Source organism: Mirounga angustirostris, unplaced genomic scaffold (genome assembly GCF_029215605.1).
Source record: "Mirounga angustirostris isolate CCGP_5_RB_7025 unplaced genomic scaffold, mMirAng1.0.hap1 SCAF_5, whole genome shotgun sequence".
NCBI classification, from domain to species: Eukaryota; Metazoa; Chordata; class Mammalia; order Carnivora; family Phocidae; genus Mirounga; species Mirounga angustirostris.
Genome location: NW_026991713.1, coordinates 155,556,113 through 155,578,435, shown reverse-complemented (window position 1 = coordinate 155,578,435; position 22,323 = coordinate 155,556,113). Strand labels below are relative to the sequence as shown.

At 44.7% G+C, this 22,323-nt stretch overlaps 1 protein-coding gene across 32 annotated transcripts in view; it reads left to right on the top strand.

Annotated features, from left to right (window-relative positions):
• LOC135364545 (transport and Golgi organization protein 1 homolog) overlaps positions 1-22,323 on the top strand; it is a 51,809-nt gene that overhangs the window by 12,566 nt on the left and 16,920 nt on the right. For 4 of the 32 annotated variants that reach the window (XM_064592654.1, XM_064592663.1, XM_064592668.1 and 1 more), the window contains 5 exons: positions 5,617-6,353; positions 8,017-8,207; positions 13,249-13,376; positions 15,433-15,535; positions 17,234-20,659. In XM_064592654.1, the coding sequence (XP_064448724.1) occupies positions 20,594-20,659 (66 nt within the window). In that variant the 5' untranslated portion in view covers positions 5,617-6,353; positions 8,017-8,207; positions 13,249-13,376; positions 15,433-15,535; positions 17,234-20,593. The other 28 variants (XM_064592670.1, XM_064592661.1, XM_064592658.1 and 25 more) reach the window with 27 other exon arrangements.

Here is a 22,323-nt window from a genome sequence, read left to right as displayed (position 1 = left end):
CTGTTGGATCCTATTGGCTAGTATTTTGGTGAGAATTTTTGCATCCATGTTCATCAGGGATATTGGTCTGTAATTCTCCTTTTGGATGGGGTCTTTGTCTGGTTTTGGGATCAAGGTAATGCTGGCCTCATAAAATGAGCTTGGAAGTTTTCCTTCCGTTTCTATTTTTTGGAACAGTTTCAGAAGAATAGGTATTAATTCTTCTTGAAATGTTTGGTAGAATTCCCCTGGGAAGCCATCTGGCCCTGGGCTTTTGTTTTTTGGGAGATTTTTGATGACTGCTTCAATTTCCTTAGTGGTTATAGGTCTGTTCAGGTTTTCTATTTCATCCTGGTTCAGTTTTGGTAGTTGATACATCTCTAGGAATGCATCCATCTCTTCCAGGTTGTCTAATTTGCTGGCATAGAGTTGCTCATAATATGTTCTTATAATTGTTTGTATTTCTTTGGTGTTGGTTGTGATCTCTCCTCTTTCATTCATGATTTTGTTGATTTGGGTCATTTCTCTTCTCTTTTGGATAAGTCTGGCCAGGGGTTTATCAATCTTGTTAATTCTTTCAAAGAACCAGCTCCTAGTTTCGTTGATCTGTTCTACTGTTCTTTTAGTTTCTATTTCATTGATTTCTGCTCTGATCTTTATGATTTCTCTTCTCCTGCTGGGTTTAGGCTTTATTTGCTGTTCTTTCTCCAGCTCCTTTAGGTGGAGGGTTAGGTTGTGTACTTGAGACCTTTCTTGTTTCTTGAGAAAGGCTTGTATTGCTCTATACTTTCCTCTTAGGACTGCCTTTGCTGCATCCCAAAGATTTTGAACAGTTGTGTTTTCATTTTCATTGGTTTCCATGTATTTTTTTAATTCTTCTTTAATTTCCTGGTTGACCCATTCATTCTTCAGTAGGATGCTCCTTAGCATGGCTCTCTTTCTTCCCTAAAGGCATTTACTGTCTTGACTTTTATGGTATTCCTTTCCTTGTTTTCCCTTATAGTTTACCTCCTAAGGAAATACCCCTAAACAAATTATCATATTTTACTTGCTTTTGATCTTTATGTGTGTAATCATATATTACTCTGTAATCTTTGGCTTCTTTTTTCAGTATTATGTTTTTAAGATGTGTCTATGTTGCTGCATGTTGCTGTAGTTAAGTTTCATTGCTGTATAATATCCCATTGTATAAAAACATGATGTGTTTTTTATCTGTTCTACCATTAATGGACACTGGGTAGTTTTCATTTTGGGGCTATTAGTGATTAATGCTGCATTGAATTCTTGTACATGTACGCTGGTGCATATAAGCATGCATTTCTGTAGCATTTTTCTGGAAGACGAATTGCTAGTTCACACTGACATGACATTTTACCATGCGATTTTCCAAAGTATTGAAATGCTCCCATTAGCAGGAGAGGAGAATTCCCATTGTTCCCTAACGTTGGCAATATTTGTTATTGTCAGAGTTTTTAATTTTTGTCAATCTGATGGATATATAGTGTTATCTTACTGTAGAGTTTTATTTTTGCATTTCCCCATGTTTGCAGGTTAATTTCAGCTAACCTGAAATCTGCTCTTTGAAACTTATGGGCATTTATGTATCTTTTAAAGAGTCTGAGATTAAAACGGCTACTTCAAAAATCAGAGTAACATGTCGTAAATATAGAATTAAAATATTAAGGTGTTCTGTGGCTACCCTTATGAAGCTAACTCTGAAACACAGTTTTGATTTTATTCATGAAGCCTCAAGCTGTTTGGATCCTGTTTCCATCTGTATTTCAAAGCTCATATTAAGCTACTTTTTGAACATTCCTCAGTCAATGATCTTTGTCCAAACCCAGTAAAAATACAACCAAAGCATAGCTAATGACTGCATCAGAGAATCTGCCCATTTTACCTACTTTGGATAAAGCTGCAGAAGAATGAAGAAGACACCCTCAGCCCTCCTGTCCCTGACTCTGACTCTGATGTACCAGGACAGGGTGATGAGGATGAGAAGGTGAACCAGATGTCTGCTACCTCTCTCATCCCCAAGAGCTGACCCGGCTCAGCCCCAGGCCACCTGGTACTGAGACCTCAATCACTTCTCCCCACGTCCTTCAGGGAATCCATCATTATTTTGTGGTTGTTTTTTTATTAGCAGAAAATGTTATGGGGAAAAATGAAGAAGAGGATTTACATCATGCAATGTACCTACTACAGATGTTCACAGCCAACTTTTTGGCTCTCTGAAATTCTTTCTCTCAGGGCTGCTACCATAACCCTTCTCTCCTTTCCTACACACATCCCAGTCTTCCTTGATGTCCTGGGCAATTCATTTCTACCCTCTAACTTGCATTCTCTGCTCAGAAATACAAAAGCCCTTCAATTCACATGACCCTACCCTTCAGAGAAGGCAATGCAGTTCTGTTAGCATCCTAACATGCTCTTGGGATCTTATCCCCTACCACCTTACAGTTTATAAAATACCCCTCATAGCCACAGAGAGTGTGAAGACAAGGTCTGATAAATACATCTTTGCCATCTTTTTATGTCAGCTTCCAAAGTTGATCCAAACCTTTGATCCAAACCCATTAGCCTCACCGCCACCACCCACCCCTTGCCAGAAGAGTTAACATGAACTGACAGGAAGTGAGTGACTTCCAGTTGGCTTTGACCACCAGCAAATTGCCCCAAAGGCAACTAAGAACATGAGGAAGCAGAAGCATGAATGATCCAGATGACGAGGCTCTGAGCTCTTAACACTCTGGGCCTGGGGCAGAACATCCAAGGCCTGACTGCAAGTTCTCTTGTCACTTTGCCTTCCCCTAAGTCTCAGGTTCCCTACCCTGGAGCACTCTCTGCTGCCAGAGGATCAAGAGCAGTGGAGAAAACGGACAGGTCTTCTGCTCTACGAGGTCTACGGACAGTCAGAAACAGTAGGTAGAAACAGTAGGTAGATGGTACTTTCTTGATCAGTCAGGATGTGCTGAGCCACTGAGCCCAGCAGACGAGCTGAACCATGTATATGCAGAGGCCCCACTCTGCTCACACATTGCCTGAAGCCAATGGGAGGCTTCAGAGTTCTAGGCTAATTTGCCCCAAATCAATTTGCACAAAGACAATTCACAGCTCATCAGTTTGTCAAGAGGCCAATGTCCTGAAAACTATTGGACAAAACTTTGAAAAGGGGTGTAAGGACATGGTGCTACCATCCCTGGGATCATTAGCTCTAGGGAGCCCAGGAGGGGTGGCGGGATGGGAGGTTCTCTCCAGTAACATGGAGCCCACCATCAGCAAGTCCTGCCTACTTCATTCCTTCCTAGGGTGGCAACCACAGGCAGCCAGGAGCTGGCCCCAGAAGTTCATTTCTGGATGCTCATGTGGACAGCACACAGGTTTGATTGTGGGACACTAGCTAGAGTGGGGGAGGGAACAGAGACTTTCTGTATATACCAACACACACACACAGACACACACACATACACACACACAGTGTGACTCCCAAAGGCATCACTGACTAGCCAGGTGACAGGACATTCAGAGTATCAGGCATGTCTTAAACCAGAAAAACGTTATTAATGATAGTAGGGGCAGGGGCAGGTATCTTCCAACACAATTCTCAAGTCATTTCTGTTGCTGGGCCACTTTCCCCAGCCTCCTTGTTATCCCTGTAACTGACAGACAGACGACTACCATCTCAGGAGCTGGAGCAAAATGACTATTTTAGCCTCAATTCACATACTCATCTTGACTTTTTTGCAAAAAAAAATATGCTTTTAAATCATCAGTTAATTGGTCCGCTTCCAGGCCTAAGAAATATTAAGACTCTAGGTTAGTTCTTGTATGGTTCATAGTTTATATTTGGACAAGGAGGAGGGTGGGATGAGAACTACAATATACCCATGATCCAGGTTCCTTTGTATCAACTCTTTGCAACAACAGAATACTGCCTCATACCCAGGTGGTGCTGTATTTCACAAAGTATTTGCATAGCCACTGACTCATTTCTGGGACATTTTCCACATGCCTGTACTGTGAGCAGCAACATAGCAAAGGAGGAAGAGCTTTCCCTCTCAGGAACTCAGACCCCGGTTCAAATCTCAGCTTGCCAATTACAGGCTTCAAGACCACTGGCATAGCACTGAACCTTCCAGAGTCTCTGCTTCTCTGTCTCCAAAATGGAAATATAACCCAGTCTCGCTGGGTTGTGATAAGGGAAACGAAAGGAAGTATATAAAGCTCTGGCTACAATGTCCAACCTCTTGTACATGCTCACCTTGCTGTTACTCTTGTTTTTAAGTAAGTGTTGCCCTAGATACTAGGGTAGTAGAGATGAATGGGGCAGTCTCTATTCTCAGGATGCTTGTTATTCACTGAGGGAAACAGACAAGCAAAAATAAGGATAATTGGGAGCTCTCGGTTGGCTCAGTGGGTTGAGTTTCCGACTCCTGGTTTCAGCTTAGGTGGTGATCTCATGGGTCGTGGGATTGAGCCCCTGCATAGGGCTCCATGCTCAGCGGGGAGTCTGCTTAAGACTCTCTCTCCCTCTGCTCCCCAAACCCCATTCAAGCACTCTTGCACTCTTTCTATCTCTCTAAAATAAATGGATAAATATTTTTTAAAAAAGAAGTATAATGCTCTCTTGGCTACAATGGAAGTGTGGGAAAAAATACTACAGAAGGAGAATGTCCCAACTGACTTTTCTTGGGGCTAGAATAATAGCTAGTTGTGACTGTTTATGGAGCTAACTTGGTGTGCCAGGCACTGTGTGAAGAGTTTTCCACACACTCACAGGTACTATGAGAGCTAAGTGTTATAATTACCCCTTTACAGAGAAGATGAAGGGGGATTAATTGGCACATAGCTGGAGTCAAGATTCAAATCCTTGGGTGGCTCAGTCGGTTAAGCATTTGCCTTTGGCTTGGGTAGTGGTCCCAGGGTCCTGGGATTGAGCCCCACATTGGGCTCCCTGCTCAGCTGGGGAGCCTGCTTCTCCCTCTCCCCCTGCCCGTCCCCCTCCACCCCTACTCTGTCTCTCGTTTTTCTCTCTCTCAAATAAACACACAAAATCTTAAAAAGAAAAAAAAAAGATTCAAATCCTGGTCTAGCTTAGCTTTAGAAAGATATTTTAGAGTACCATAAAGGAGGAATAAAGTTCATCAGGAGGATAAATGGGGGTGGGGCAGTTGCCTAGCAGAGGGGACAACACAATCTGAATATTCTCAGCACAGCTCTGAGTCGTTGAGACAGGGTTCCTATCACTGTTTAACAGCCTGAGTCAATGTTAAATGATATCATGGCCTTCCTCTAGCAAACGGACACATGTCTGACATACAGTGCGTACTCCACACCTCACGTTACATGCCCACAGCCCCGGGCTCACCCCTTTGCTTCTTTTTTGGCCCCTCGCAGTGGACCCGGTAGCCCCAGGAGCTCGCACAGGCCCAGTCTATGTCAGGTGTGGTGAATATCTGCTGACCAGAATTGGGTCCATGCCTTGCACCTAGAATCTGGGCCTTCTAGCTTCCCCATAAGGGTTCTTTGCATAGCATCGAATGACATGGATGAGTGAGGATGCTGTGTGTGGTTCTTAATGCTTTGTAATCAGCCTGGACTCTTTGGCCAACCCCATTTTCTTTCTTTTATGAATAGGGAGTAAGTTGTGTCACTCTCCGTGGAATGAAGATCAAGCCGGGTTCCATCGGGAAAGGCATCCCCTCCTTCGACGTCCAGGTCTGGTCCTAAAGGCATTTGCTGGGTGCAGTTAGGGCTGAGCTGGGATTGAACAATTGTGGGACACCAGGTGACAGAACCAGCTGTGCCCACTCCACCCCACCCCCACCCCAGTTGTTGTCCTTCTTCTTCTCCTCCTGTTTTCCCGCCGATTTCCTGGGGAGGCTTCAGTTGAGAACTGCAGTATCCTGGGCATGAATGCTGCTCAGCCTGGCAGCTGGAAGCCTCATACACAACAGATGGGACCAGAGCACCTGGAGGGAGCCCTGGCAGCTCTCTCCATCAGCTGGTGCTTCTAGTTTTCCCTGATCTGTGTTTTCTAGCTTGAAGACACGTTTGCCACGTCTGCATATCCGTGAGACCAGGAGACCCATAACTTGGGTTTCACCATTTCCTGACTTCAAAGTCTTCTGACAGCTGTAATCTATTTTTTGACAGGGCTCCTCCCCCCATTTATTCTCACCAGTGTCACACAAATAGTCAGGTACTGTGTGGGTGGGGCCGGCGTGTTGGGGTGGCCCTGCAGGTTGGGATCCACAGGCCTGTTGCTCCAGATCATTGACGACAAGGGCAACAGCCTGCCGTTCAACACTGAAGGCAACATTGGCATCAGGACGAAGCCCACCAAGCCCATTGGCCTCTTCATGGGCTATGAAGTAAGTGGTGATCCTCACCTGCCCACTTCCAGGCCCCCCAAATCCCTTCAGGGAGCAGTGTGGGTACTAAGGGGGTGGATACAACTCTGTACTACGAGCCTTCTTCACACCTCTCTTCAGTCACTCCAACTCAATGAAGCCTCTTCTAATTAATCTCTAAGCTCCTAGTGTGTTCCCACATCCTTTCCTGTCCAAAACCATCTGACACTTAAGTGCTGACAGGGTAGAAAGAAGCACCCCAGACTTGGGTTCCAGTGATCTCTCTCTCTTTTTTTTTCAGATTTTATTTATTTATTTGACAGAGAGAGACACAGTGAGAGAGGGAACACAAGCAGGGGGAGTGGGAGAAGGAGAAGCAGGCCTCCTGCAGAGCAGGGGGCCGGATGTGGAACTTGATCCCAGGATCCTGGGATCATGACCTGAGCCAAAGGCAGATGCCTAACGACTGGGCCACCCAGGCGCCTGTCCAATGATCTCTTGAGGTTGAGTATGCAGGAAGCTTTGACTGAGTTCAAATCCTACAGTCCCACTTACCAACAGGCTGTGCACAAATCTGTTAACCTTGCTGAGCCTCCAGAGAGGACAGTGGTGCCCCCACTTCACAGAGGAAGAAACTGCAAATTGGAAGCTTTGTATGTTTTCCCCACGTCAAATAAATGGCAGGTCTAGGATTCAAACCCACATCTTTTTGGTTCCCAAACCCTACGTAAGAAATCCAGGGATTACATAAAACTGTGACAGGTTCTAAAGAAACCTGAAACTCTTGACCAGGCAAATTCTCAGCTTCCAAGATTGGTCAGGGGAGAGTGGACAGACCTTGAAGTTGATCTCAGACCCGTCTCCTTTCTCCACAGGAACAACCATTGGTGTCCCTGTTGGCCTCACTCTATGGCCTTGGGGGTGGGTGGTGCTGCTCCTTTTGTGACGTTATTGACCAAAAGCAAATAATGCAGGCCCTAGCCTTAATTCACAGTAGCACGATTTTAGGCTTGGATAAAAGAGGAAATAAACAGAGTAACAGATATATAGATCAGTGGTTCTCAACCCTGCCTGTATGTTAGAATCAGTTGAGGAGATTTAAAAAAATAATTCTTGGATCCAACCATAGAGATTCTGGCTAAATTAAACTGGGATGGTCCAGAGCAACATCAGTTTTGTTTTAAATTGGAAGTAACATATTTTATTTTACAAAGATGTCCTCCTCTATGCCCACACCTGTGTAGATATATACCCCATTTCACATGCTCTCTTGACTATATGTTGTCACTCCTCCACTGAGATTTGTTTGCTTTTTTCCTTTCTTTTCTTTACTGAGGTAGAATATATAAAATTCACCCTTTTCACCATTTTTAAGCATACAATTCAGCAGCACTGAGTAAATCACAACATTGTACAATTACCACCATGCATGTGCAGAAATTTTTTCCATCCCAAATGGAGACTCTGTTCCCATTAAACAATAACTCCCCCCTCCTCCTCATATCCCCAGCATTTGGTAACCTTTAATATACTTTTTGGCTTTAAGAATTTGCCTATTTTAGGTACCTCTATTAAGTGGAATTGTACAACATTTGGCCTTTTGTGTCTGGCTTATCTCACCTAGCACATGTTTTCAAGGTTCATCCATGTTGTAGCATGTGACCAAATGTCATTTTTTTTTCAGGCTGAATGGTATTGTATGGGTATACCATATTTTGTATATCCATCAATTTCTTAATAGACATTTAGATTATTTCCATCTTTTGGCTACTGTGAATAATGCTGCAATGAACATTGGTGTGCAAGTATCTGTTTGAGTTCCTGCTTTCACTTCTTTTGGATATATACCTGAAAGTGGAATTGCTGCATCTTATGGTAATTCTATATTTAACGTTTTTTTTAAAGATTTTATTTATTTATTTGACAGAGAGAGAGAGACAGCGAGACAGTGAAAGAGGGAACATAGGCAGGGGGGAGTGGGAGAGGGAGAAGCAGGCTCCATGCTGAGCAGGGAGCCCGATGTGGGGCTTGATGCCAGGACCCTGGGATCATGACCCGAGCCGAAGGCAGACGCCCAATGACTGAGCCACCCTGGCGCCCCTATATTTAACTTTTTGAGGAACTGCCAAAATGTTTTCCACAGTGGCTGCACCATTTTATATTTCTATCAGCAATGTACAAGTGTTCCCGTTTCTCCATATCCTTGCTAATCCTTGTTATTTTCAGGTTTGTTTGTTTGTTTTGTGTGTATAATAGTCATTCTACCGCATGTGATGTGGTGTCTCATTGTGGTTTTGATTTTCATCTCCCTAATGACTAGTGATGTTGAGCATCTTTTCATGTGCTTATTGGCCATTTGTGTACCTTCTCTGGAGAATTGTCTATTTAAGTCCTTTGCCTATTTTTAAAATTGGGTTGTTTGTTTTGTTGTTGATTTGTAAGAGCTCTTTATATACTCTGAATATGAACCCCTCATAAGATATATGCTTTGCAAATATTTTCTCCCATTCAGTGCATTGTCTTTTCACTCTTTTGATAGTGTCCTTTCAAGTAAAATTTTAAAAATTTGATGAGGAACATTTTATCTATTTTTTTCTTTTGTTTCCCGTGCTTTTGGTGTCATAGTCAATAAATAATTGTCAAATCCAAAATCAGGAAGACTTCCCCCTATGTTTTCTTCTAAGAGTTTCAGAATTTTAGCTCTTGTGTTTAGGTTTTTGATCCATTTTGAGTTAATTTGTGTATATGGTGTATAAGGTAACTGCATTCATTTGCATCTGAACATCCTAGTTTCTCAGTGCCATTTGTTGAAAAGATTGACTTTTCCCACTGAATGGTCTTGGCATTTTTGCCTAAAATCCATTGACCATATATGTGAGGATTTCTTTCTGGGTTCTCTATTTTATTACAATCATCTATGTGTCTTTTTTTTTTTAATGCCAGTTTTGTATGGGTGTACCATATTTTGTATATCCATCAATTTCTTAATAGACATTTAGATTATTTCCAGTATAGTTTTGCAGTAAGTTTAAAAATCAGTAGTGTAAGCTCTTCTCCCTGGAAAGAAGAACTTTCTTCTCCCTTTAAAAGATTGTCTTGGCTATCTGGGATCTGTCAAGATTTCATATGAAATCTATAGTTTTGCAGTAAGTTTAAAAATCAGTAGTGTAGTTTTGCAGTAAGTTTAAAAATCAGTAGTGTAAGCTCTTTTCCCTGGAAAGAAGAACTTTCTTCTCCCTTTAAAAGATTGTCTTGGCTATTTGAGATCCGTCAAGATTTCATATGAATTTTAGGATGAATATTTCTATACCACTGAGATTTTGATAGGGAGTGCATTGAACCTGAAGATGGCTTTGGGTAGTACTGTCATCTTAATATTAAGTCTCCAGGGTGCCTGGGTGGCTCAGTCGGTTAAACGACTGCCTTCAGCTCAGGTCATGATCCTGGAGTCCCGGGATCGAGTCCCACATCAGGCTCCCTGCTCAGCAGGGAGTCTGCTTCTCCCTCTGACCTTCCCCCTCTCATGTGCACTCTCTCTCTCTCTCTCTCATTCTCGCTCTCTCAAATAAATAAATAAATAAATAAAATCTTAAAAAAAATATTAAGTCTCCAATTAATACAGTATGTCTTTCCATTTATTGATACCTTCTTTCATTTCTTTCAGCAACAATTTTTATTTTTCAGTGTACGTCTTTCACTTTCTTGACTAAATTTATTCTTAGTATTATATTCATTTTGTTGCTATTCTAAATAGAATCATTCTTTAATATCTTTTGTCCATATATAGTTTTTTCTGTTTTTTAGTTCTTTGTTCATTTTTTCTCTTAGTTTTTGATCACTTAACACGTTTGACTTATTATTTCTTCCAAGTTTTTATTTAAATTCCACTTAGTCAACATACAGTGCAATATTAGTTTCAGGAATAGAATTTAGTGATTCATCACTTACATACATCAGCCAGTGCTTATCGTAAGGAGTGCACTCCTTAATCCCCATCACCTATTTCACCCATCCCCCTGCCCCTCCCCTCTGGTTACCATCACTTTGTTCTCTACAGTTAAGAGTCAGTTTCTTAGCCTTCCCCTCTTTTTTCCCCAATGTTCATTTGTTTTGTTTCTTAAATTCCACATATGAGTGAACTCTAGAAATCAGATTCTCCCACTTCCCTGGGGGTTGAGGTTGCTGGGGTTTCATTGTTTTGTTTTTTGATTTTGGACTGTTGAAGGCTATAGTAGTCCTTTGTTGTGGTACTTTTGCAAATTCTTTAAAGACTATTGTTTGTCATGTGTGATTACTGAGGTTTCTGATCCTTTAGCTCGTGTTCAGTTAATGTTTTGACAGAGATTTCCTTGAGGGGCAGGAGCTCAAATGAACAAAGAAAAACATCACCAACCAAAAAAGAAGAGAGAACAACCACTGTGCAGATTGGCTCTGTGCTGGGATACTCCTTCACCACTTAGCTGGACTTGCTCTGAGCCTAGGGATCAGCCTGAGATGAAAGCTTAAGGTTTTCTCAGGACTTTGCTGAGCATGCATCTTGCCCAGGCATGTTCACGGCTGTCTTAATTCCCCCATGCATATAGCTGTCTTGAACATCCTAATTTCAAAAACAAAAAACAAAAAAAACCCCAAAACTCACTCCAGCATCTCCCCCAGACCTTGATGGTCTATTGTATATCTCCACCCATAATCTCTTACCTCAGGCAACTTCACTTTTGTAGTTTGCCTGGTAGCTTCTATGAGCCGGGCCTGCTGCTTTTTTCTGAGTTACATAAAGTGAGTTCCTTGCACCTGTCCTTCAGGCAGCCCCCCAGATAGGTTAGAACAGATGCACACAATAATCATTATTTTACTTTAAAACATCTGTTTTTGGGGGCACCTGAGTGGCTCAGTGGTTAAGCATCTGCCTTCGGTTCAGGTCATGATCCCAGGGTCCTGGGATCGAGCACCGCATCGGGCTCCCTGCTCCACGGGAAGCCTGCTTCTCCCTCTCCCACTCCCCTTGCTTGTGTTCCCTCTCTCGCTGTGTCTCTCTCTGTCAAATAAATAAATAAAATCTTTTAAAAAAATAAAACATATGTTTTTTAAAAAGTTAATCAGTATCACAAATGGAAAACAGTATGATTTGCCAAAAACAGAAGGCAATTATAACTATAACTATAATGCAAACAAAACAATTTTTCTTGAATTCTAGCTAAACCCTGTTCCCACTAAAAGCTCCAGTCCTGAAACTTACTCTTGGTAGTTCCAGAGCTTTTAAAAACATGTCAGAGGGTCTCCTTAATACAATCAGAACAATTGGAAGGGAACCTAAAATGGGATGTCATTCAATTTTTTTTTTTTTAATTTTTTTTTCCTGGACCTTTTTCAAATCATTTCATGTTTCATGAGAGGAATGATCTCAACACATTGAGTGTTTGAGTGCAAACACTTGGTGGTTGAGTACAAAGGCTGTGGAGCAAGAATTAAATTCAAATACCAACCCTACCACTGACCAGCTGGGTGACTTTGAGTGAGTTATTGTGCTTCTCTGAGCATTCATTTCTTCTGTTATGGCCTATAAAAATCTAGCCTCACATAAAACCTGCACATGAATGTTGAGAGCAGCTTTATTCACAATAGCCCCAAACTGGAAACAACCCAGATGCCCTTCAATGGGTTGACACCCAAACTGGGGTTCATCCATAACATGAAGTACCATTTAGCAGTAAAGAGAACAAAGTATTGATGAACATAAGAAGCTGGACGAATTTCCAGAAAATTATACTGAGTGAAAAAAATAAAAACAGAGCTAGTCCCAAAAGGTTACATACTCTAGGATTCCATTTATGTAACACTCTTAAAGTGACAAAATTATAAAACTAGGGAATAGATCAGTCCCTGCCGAGGGCTTAGGGATTTGGAGGGAGGGAAAAGATGAGGGAGATGGGTGTAGATATAAAAGAGCAACACAGGAGATCCTCAGGATGACGGGAGTCTTCTGTAACTTGACTCTGGTGGTGGATGCACATTTGATAAAATACACGTAGACACACACAAAAAAATAAAAGTAAACTGCTGGGAGATCTAAGTGAGATTGGTGGACTGTAGCAATGTCAGTATCCTGGTTGTGATATTGAACTGTAGTTTTGCAAGATGCTACCATTGGAGAAAACTGAGTAAGTGGCACACAGGATCTCTCTGTGTTATTTCTTATAACTGCATGCAAATATATAATTATCTTTTTAAAAAAGATTTATTTATTTATTTGAGAGAGAGAGAGAGAACATGTATGCATGCATGTGTGCATTAGTTAGGGAAGGGGCGGAGGGAGACAGAGAATCTCAAGCAGGCTCCATGCTGAGTGCAGAGCCCTACACAGGGCTCGATCTCACAACCCTGAGATTATGACCTGAGCAGAAATCAAGAGTTATCCGCCCAACTGAATGAGCCACCCAGGTACCCTGCAAATATACAATGATCTTAAAATAAACAGTTTAATTAGAAAAATAAAAGCCTTGTAGGTTTTCTGGGAGGATCAGATGAGGTAGTATTTTGGGAAGGAAATTCATTTAACAAAAGTGTATTGAACCTCTCATTTATCCAGGCACTATGTGAATGCTAAGCTGAGAACAATAAATAAAATACACAGGGTCCATGTTCTAGTGGAAATTTTATTATACTAGAGCGCCACACAAAAGTGAGTTGTTACTTTAAAAACTTATCCTTAAAATTGGCTCAATATTGTTCACTAATTGACAAGTAGTGTTCATTGAGTACTTGGATATAATGAAAATAGACTCAGAGAGATTACAAAACTTGCCCAGGTGCCAAGTAGAGCCAGGAGCGGGATCCAGACCCAGATCTGAGCACCAGGTTGTGGCTCATCATCTCTAAACTCGTTGCCTTCAACAAAGGGGTATTGTTGTCTTTGCAGGACAACCCAGTAAAGACAGCCAAAGTGGAGTGTGGGGACTTTTACAACTCTGGAGATAGAGCAACTATGGATGAAGAGGGCTACATCTGGTTCCTGGGGAGGAACGATGACATCATCAATGCCTCTGGGTAGGTATGGCTGACCTGAGCCGGGAGGCATCACCCTCACATGCCTCATGGGATCTAGCTTGTTCTGACATTCATCCAAGCTTGGTGATGGTTAGCTCAGGCTGACTCTGAACAGAGCTCTGTCTATGGGCCCCCTTTCTGGGGATACCTGTGCACCTCCCCCAAGCCCTGCATCCAGAAAAGTCTATCAAAATGTAGTTCAAGAAGGTCTGCAAGGCGAACCATAATGAGACATTATGCAATTTAAGGGATTTGGAAGGAAGACGTTACATAGGCCCTTATTGTTGAGGAAGCTTCCTCTATGTTTGGCTCCTCTAATGGGACACAACAATCACTGAAAATTTTAATAATAGATAACAACAACATAAACCTTTATGGGGCACTTACTATGGGGATGCACACTCTGCAGTGCTTTATATAACCCAGCTCTCAGTGCTAGAAGGTAGATGCAGTTATGCCCATTTTACAGATGAAGGAACTGGGTTACTGACTAGTGAATAAAGTTCCCTAAAGTTTCAGAGTGCTGGGTACAACCCAGATTTACCAAAGCTGTCTGGCTCCAAGTCAGTTGTCCCTAAATCTTCACGTGATTTGGAAAGAAAAAAAAAAATGACACATTATACCAGAGTAACAAGTTCTCTTGGCTATTTCAGGGAAGTTGAGTGTGTTTACCTTTTAAATTTCTAAAACATGCTAATATGATGGGGAAGAGTATGCAGAATTTGCATGAATGTTTAAGATAAAGGCTGAGGCTTCTAGTAGGTTTCATGCCAAGGGAAGCTGCTTGAGCCCAGCCCCAGAGCTCGGGGAGAACTAAATATTCACCCTCCTCCCTGAGCAGAGGCAGTGAGGTGAGAAACTCTGGGGAGCATGTGAGTGTTGTATTTCTCAGCACGGAGTGCCCATTCTTCATGTTTGGGGCCCATGAGAGAGCCAGGGCACAGGTATCTGGCTTCCTGTGACAGTTATCCTATGTGACAAGGGACGAGGTGACCCTCCAAAACATGAGACTTGAGGGCTTGGGTCACCCGGCCCTGGCAGCCACTCAGAAGCCAAGAAGGAGCCCGCAGGTACCGCGTCGGGCCCGCAGAGGTGGAGAATGCCCTGGCCGAACACCCGGCTGTGGCTGAATCAGCTCTGGTGAGCAGCCTGGACCCAATTCGAAGGGAGGTGAGGAGGACACAGAGGTCATCGTGTCTGTGTGTGGGCACCAAGGCAGGTGCCGGGAAACCTTCCTCCTGGTCCTGTCTCTCCAACCTTGGACCTCGGGTGGAGGGGGGCCCCGGGGTGTGCATGTGCATTTACACTGTGTGGCCACCAGAGAGCAGTGTGGCCTCAACCATGTGGGACAGAAAATGATGCTTGTGAATGTGGCTTGCAGCTGGGGCTACTGCTGCCCGTCTCCTAATTTCTGAGCCCTTCCTACCTGCCGGCTCATTTCCCCCTCACAGCAACCTCATTAATTAAGGACTCTGAGACCCTTTTTTACAGGGAAAGAAACAAGCATAAGGAGATTAAATAAGTTGCCTGATCACAAAGCTGTCAAGTGGTGGAGCCAGAATGGGAATGTGAGCAGTCTGGCTCCAGAGCAAGCATTCATTGATTCACTGTGTGCTGAGCACCTACTCTGGACAAGGCCCTGTGCCCTGTAGACGCGACATGAATAATAGGAACGTAGTTAATCACCACCATTGATTTAATGCCCACAGAACTCTACCTATAATAATAGGGAAAATGGTGATGATAATGATAGGAATAAAAATCAGTTTAAACGAGCTTCATGGTTTATATGAATGATCTCGATGAATCTTGAGAGCCATGCCCTGAGGAATGAAGCCGTGCTGTCCCCACATCAGAGAAGGACATGGAGGCTGAGAGAGGTGAAGTAATTTTCCAAGGCAGAGAGTAGAAATTGGAAGTATGGACACTGGTCCTGTTCTTTTCCAGAGGCTCAACTGTCAACTTGTTTTTCCATTTACTTAATACACATTTACTTTTTAGACTATACACTTGGTTGCCACTCCCCCTGAGCCTCCACTCTGGTTCTGCGCTGCAGGTGGTGAAGGCATTTATTGTCCTGACTCCGGAATTCCTCTCCCATGACCGGGACCAGCTCACCAAGGAGCTACAGCAGCATGTGAAGTCAGTGCCAGCCCCGTGTAAGTACCCCAGGAAGGTGAGTGAGGGCAGAGGGATGGGGCCTGGTCCCGTCCAGTGGGCCCTGGGCTCTGCTGCCCCAAATCTCCTGGGGTGGCTGGGGTGGAGCTTACGTAGCCCATGGAATGAGCATTTTTCTCTACTGAAGAAGCATTCAACTTAGGGGTTTAGGGGAGATCCATCTTAATCATGGAAACCTCTATCCTGTGTCAGAAAACAAAAAGGCTGACAAAAAACCTACAGAAAAAAATCAGCCAAGAGCCTAGAAATATCCAAGAAGGATATTTGAAATCTTTCACAATTTGAAAAAGACATTCGGGGCACCTGGGTGGCTCAGTCGTTAAGCGTCTGCCTTCGGCTCGGGTCACGATCTCAGGGTCCTGGGATCGAGCCCCTCATCGGGCTCCCTGCTCGGCGGGAAGCCTGCTTCTCCCTCTCCCACTCCCCCTGCTTGTGTTCCCTCTCTCGTTGTGTCTCTCTCTGTCAAATAAATAAAAAGAAAATCTTTAAAAAAAGAAAAAAAAAAGACATTCAAGTCAACAACTGCCACACTTTTAAAAAACATTATTTGTAGTAAGAAATATATTCTAAATTGAAGCCCAATACATATATAGATACATAACAAACAAAAGGTAACAAAATAATATTTATTGTAGCATAAAATACATTCTGAGAGATTTTTTTTCTACCTCGTTTTCAGTGCCATGTGAGAACTATGAAAATGTCCAACAATAGAGAAATGATTAAATTATTCGTGGTAATTAATGCTGTCCTATAATTTAAAAAGATGATGCAGATCTCTTATTTGTAACATAAAAAACATCACAAAAATATATTATTAAGAGACAAAAGCAGGCTGTGAATAAATATACATGTTATCTGACTTGTTGAAAAACCACGTTTGCAAGGATACATGGGTCAAAAATTTAACGTGTCTTTCTTTTGTAATAATACATTGCTGTGCTTTCTGAGTGTTTACCCAAAGCTAGATAGCTAATATTTATTGAACATGTGTGCCGGGCGCTGGACTCAAAGCTCTACATGTGTTATTTCATTTAATCCCCCCAAACCTGAGATGGTATAACCATCCATTTGACAGAATGGAAACGGGAGAGGCTCAGAGACTCACAGTAAATTGCCTGAGGTTGGAGTGAAGAAAAGGGCAGAGCTGAACTCAAACCCAGTGTATCTGAAAACGGAGTTCGTCCTTCACATGTAAGGCTCTGCCGCCTCCTAGAGAGTAGACTGGAGGATGCAGGCCAGTTAGGATGGGCTGATGTTCCTGTGAGGAACTAGTAGCCCCTGTCTTAGTGGCTCCTACTAGGGAAGTATCTTTCTTGCTCCGGCCACATGTCCGCATGGTCTTCCTGGGACCAGGATAAAGGAGCACCCACCATAGGTAACTGCCAGGTGCTAGAAGAGATGGACAGAGTGGATGCCAGACCAGTGGTCTCAAGTGTTCTGTTCGAGGTGGCACGCCTCACTCCCACTCACATCTCACTGGTCAGAGCACATCACAGGGCTGCATCCAACTTCCCGGGTCAGGGGACACCCTGACATGCCTTGGTGGAGCCTACTGGGGCCACCACAGGGTGCCAGCCCGTCTGGGGGACTGTGCAGGGGCAGAGGAGGAGCCTGGGGCATTGGTAAGAAATGACAGCAGGACTAAGTTGGGATGGGTTTGCTTTATCCTTGACCAGATGGAATTTGTCTCAGAGCTGCCCGAAACCGTCACTGGCAAGATTAAAAGAAGTGACCTTCGGAAAAAGGAGTTTGGTCAGATGTAATCAGCAAAACCCTCAGAAACCACTGTGTCTTCTTTGCCAAATCCCTGGCTGCCTCAGTTTCCTCACTATGGGGAGGGTGAGGAGGGGAGTGTTGGACATTGATTTTAAGAGCATCAGGAGTGCTCACATTGCAGCATTTTTGTTCTTTTAAATTACTATCCATTACTCTCCTGCTTCCAAGTCCCCGAGTGAGCGCCCAGGATGTAGCTGGGGTAATAAAGGGACATGAGCATCCAAGGGGACTTGTGTTGTGCTTTGATTCTGTGAATGAACCAGAGCTAAATGCGGTCCCTCCATGATTCTCCCCAAGCCCCATTGGAGAGGACTCTGGGGCCAGATTCTCCCCCCTGGTTCCAGGGGCCCTGGGTGACTCCTGTTGTCTGTTCAACAACCACAACACAGAGGTCTGGGGAGGGACCCTTCCTTGGCCCCAGGTGTCCACCTCTGCCTGGCTTGCCCATGCCCTGCTGGAGGGTGAGGTCAGGGCCAAGCTAGTGAGGTGGCTGGGGAAGGGGGAAGGCACCGAGGGCAGCCCAGCCTGGTGGTTCCACCTGCCTGCCAGACCATTCCTCACCGCTCCATCCAGCATGCCATGGACCCGCTGCCTCTGTATGGTGCTGCTTCCAGGTCCCAGCCTGCACCAGCTTAGGTGTGGGAGGGATCTGCCCTGTGGGGACCCAGGAAACCTGCAAGACTCCTCCAGCCCTTTCCGGGGTGCCCAATCCCCCATGCCTTCCATGGAGCCCAGGAGCTCCGTTCCCCAGCCCTCCGTAGGGCCCCCCAATCACTCACCCTTCCCCAGGGCCCAGGAATCCCTCAGCCTCCCCAGGGGCCCGGAGCTCTCCCCACACTTTATGAGGTCCTCCTGCCATCTGTAGCCCGAGAGATGATGTGTGCAAAGGGCAGGGCTTAGCACAGGCCTGAAACAGGAGGGACCTCTGGTTGTCACCAGTGTTGCTTTGAACAGCTGTGAGACGTGAGGCACCGGATCTGGGAAGGCACTTGCCCCATGGAGATGATGATGCTAATGTCCACAGGTGCTCAGCACGGGGCTTCCTCTTGTCCTCAGCACAGTTATGGACACAGGCTTGGACGCCCCAGCTCCCTGAAGGAAAGCAGCCCAGGGTCACAGAGCTGGTAAGCAGCACAGCTGGATCTCACACTCTAGGCTCCCGGCCCTGTTTCCAGGGGCCACGAAGGGCTTCGTAGACAGGAGGCTGACACTGGCTTTGGGGACACTTCCTCACCTCCACGAGTGATCTCACCTGTTCGAGGCCCCCAAACTCTGTTCACTGCTTCTTCTTCCCTGCTCCCTGTTCCAGTTATAATCAGGGTGACCCCGGCCATCCTTCCTGGAATTCCCTAGTCCCCCTTATAGGCTGGGCCTATATATATATAGTCTGACTCCACCCCTTCTGTAGCTGGTCTCTCCTTCTATAACCAGGACCACCCGACTCTGGGGCTCTGGAGGCGGGCAGCAGCTTCTAAACAGAATTTAATACAAATGTTTTGCTATCCTTGTTTTGTTTTTGTTTGCGTGTCTTTTATGGCTTCTTTATATTTTATGGCTAATTATATAAATATATTTATATTTATGTTAAAGATACTGCGTTCCTATTTTAGCAGTGCTGAAATGGTTCCTGTTTACAAGAAATTTACACAGTAAGTGGTGGTTTGTAGAGCATTGATTTTCAGCTGCCTTGGGCCTGAATGAGTTGGGATTAACTCACAATTAGATAACACTAATTGTGTTAGTCCTAGAGAGAAACAGTTTAGGAGGTTCGGCTCAGGACAGGGCCCAAGAGAGATGATCACAGGGGGTTTGTCCAGTCACCTGGGTCCCTGGCCCTGCCCACCTGCTTGGCTCTCCCCGTCCAGCACACCTGGGGCTGCCAGCTCTCTGGGTGTTGTCTTGGATCCCCCAGGAGAGAAGCTGGTGAATGTTTTCTCTTAAAATGCTCTCATTCCTGGAGGTCCCAAGAGATCCCATGAGAGTCAGCTTGGATTGTTTCCCCTGTGAGGTTCATATCGTAAAGCCCAAGCTAGTGGGTAGCAGGGTCACATAGATAAGCGACAGATCTACCGCTGTTGGAGGTGTTCAAATGTCTCCGTCAATTAGGGATGATTTTGAGGCCATTCGGTCTTCTCATACTAATATCCCAGGATATACCAGCCCAGAAGACATATCTGATTACAATTTTGTCATGCTTATTTCATTCGGTTCCAATGTAGCTTTTTCTTTGGGATTTCTTTACTCCTATTTTATTTGTAGAGGTACTTCTCAATTTCTAAACATATGGGAATTTCTAGTGAGCTTTTTATCCATGATTTCTAGCACATTATATTACCACAACATGCTCTGTGTGATTTCATGCCTCTGAAACATATTGAAATGTCCCTTATGACCAAAATAGATCGGGTGCATTTTTGTAAGTGTATCCTATATGCCTAAAGTTAATGTGTCCTCCACAGTGGTCTATGGATGTGGACAGACATACGGAGATAGCTGTGGGATTCAGATGGTTTGCTCTCAAGGTCTACATGTTATGGATGTTCTGTCTGCTTTGAGTCACTGAGAGAGGGTTGAAACCTCCCACTCTGCTTGTGTATTTGCTTGTTGTTGCAGTTCTGTCCTCCTTTGCTTTATATGTTGTTCAGCCAATGGCTCTAGGATGGGAGTTCTGGAAGGAAGGAGATAGCGCCCAGAAGAGGGCAACAGGGACCTGGGTTGGGAGGCAGCAGAAACAAGAAGGATGGCCAAAGTTCCAGAGAGGACCTGTTATTGGGATGGCACGTGGTGGGGCGCCAGTTGGGAAGGGGCTCTTTAAATATGAGGTCACGCGGGGTGCCCATTATGACCTACCAGGGGCAAAGGCAGATGATTGGCTGAGAGAGAGTATAAAGCCTCTGGGTTGCTAAGGAATGGTTCAACCAGGGGAAGGCTTGGAGAAAAGTGTATCCTCCTCCAATCCCTTCACCTGCTACTGTTTCCTGCTGACCTAGTGATTTACTAACCTGCTGACCTACTACCCTTTCTGAACCTCCCCTCGAGTACTTACTCTGACCCTGACACCGTCGCTGACCCCTTCTTCTCCTGACAAACGCCTTCCCCAATCCCACCCTTTATTTCTACCCTGCTCCCAACCCTCATTAAAACCCTATCCCCTTCCCACCCCTTCCCACCCCTCCCTACCCCACCCACCCCTACCTCCACTCCACCCCCCATCTCCACCTCCTCCCTGACGCCCCAGCACCCCTTGAAAGGACCAAGACATGAAGGTGCAGAGGCTGTTGTTCCTGGTGCTCTTGCTGCGGTGTCCCGGTTCCCCAAACCCAAATGTGAGTAAACATGGCACTTCACTGGCATCTTCACAGGTGTGGGGGGAAGGGCAGAGGGGGAGGGAGAGAGAGAATCCCAAGCCAGCTGTGCAGTGAGTCCAGAGCCTGAAGAGGGGCTCATCCTCAGGACCATGAGACCATGACTTGATCCAAACCAAGACGTCGTCACTGAACGGCCTGAGCCCCCCGGTGACTCAAAGCTGCTAGTGGTGTCTTCATTCCTACTGGGTTCTTTCACATGGTGGTCAAATAATAGTTTTTTCATGGGGTTGTTGGTGAGAACTTCAGAAGAACTGCAGTTCTTCCTGAAGACCGAGGACCACAGGGCAGGTTTCTCGGTCAGCCTGAAGGGGCTGTGGCCACAGCCGTCCACATCAAGTTCTGGGTCCTGTCTGTGCTGCTTGGTCCAAAAAGAGCAGCTCTGGCAGGATGGAAACCTGCAAATACTAGGGTAATGGTGGCAAGAAGGAAGGATTTGAGAAGATATGAAAAGCCATTGAGCTCTTTGTCTTAAATAGGGGGCTTGTATGATATGTACATTATATCTCATTAAAATTGTCTTTTAAAATGTCGGGAATGCTAATTTATAGGAGCTACGGGCATTAGACTGGCTCCTGGAAGCCCAGTGAAGATCCTGCTTCAAGCCTTGTATGTTTAGGGTCCATCTTCTACATTGATTTCATGTCAGCACATTGTTCATATTTGTGAAGTTTGGCAGCCCTGGGAACAGTGGTATCTTAAGCATTGGTGTTGGGTCTTGAGTGTTAAACAGTGAAATGTCCTTTGTGCTCTGTGCTTCCTGGTTGGTTGACTTGTAACAACTTCGGAGTCAGCCCTTTCCTCCTGGCCTTGGAGGCTGTCCCCAGGGACTCTGTGTCCCACCAGGTCCGTGGGAGCCCTGAGAAGCCCAGCAGACACTAAGTGACCGCATCTCGCTGGGACGTTTGTCACAGGAAAATCTGATGGATTGATGTAATCAGGAAGTGAATGAGTTGTTACCCTTTCTTTGGCCCAGTGTGTACAGAGTGTTGATTTCCCCAAAGTCAAAAGCTCCTGAATGTCCTTAGGATTGTCCAAATATAAAGAAATACCTGGTTCCTAGTGTGACTATTTCACTCCTTAAAAAAGAAAACCCTTACCCTCAGGAGAGAGAGACAGACAGGGAACACTCTAGAAATAAGCAGACTTCTTTAGATCGGCCTACACCAGATTCTTAGAGAGGGATTTGCAAAGTGGGAGTAGTCAGGAAGGACCCTAGTGTTGAGGCAGAATCATCCCACATGAATACCTCCAGTCAAAATAGACTCGATTCTGTTTCTTTTGAGTCTTCAATGGAGGGAATTTCTTCGTAGTCTTTATTGGAAATATTCCCCTCTGCCTAGGCTGCATCTCATAGAGCACTTCGCCTTTCTCACCCTCCCTCATCTCTGAGCTCTTGCATAAACTACCTGGTCTCGCATTTCCCTCCTCCACCTGCTCATGGCCATTGTCTGTTAGAACCTAGTGTTATTGGCCCCATTGGATGTCATCTAGTTAAGAGTCAGCTACTGGTCAGCATCCAGACAGCTGCTAGATGTACCACGTGGCCACAACTGGGGGTGTTTTCCATTTGTGACAAGATGGCCTCTGTCTTTTGTGCATTTGATCCCCATGATCAACCATTG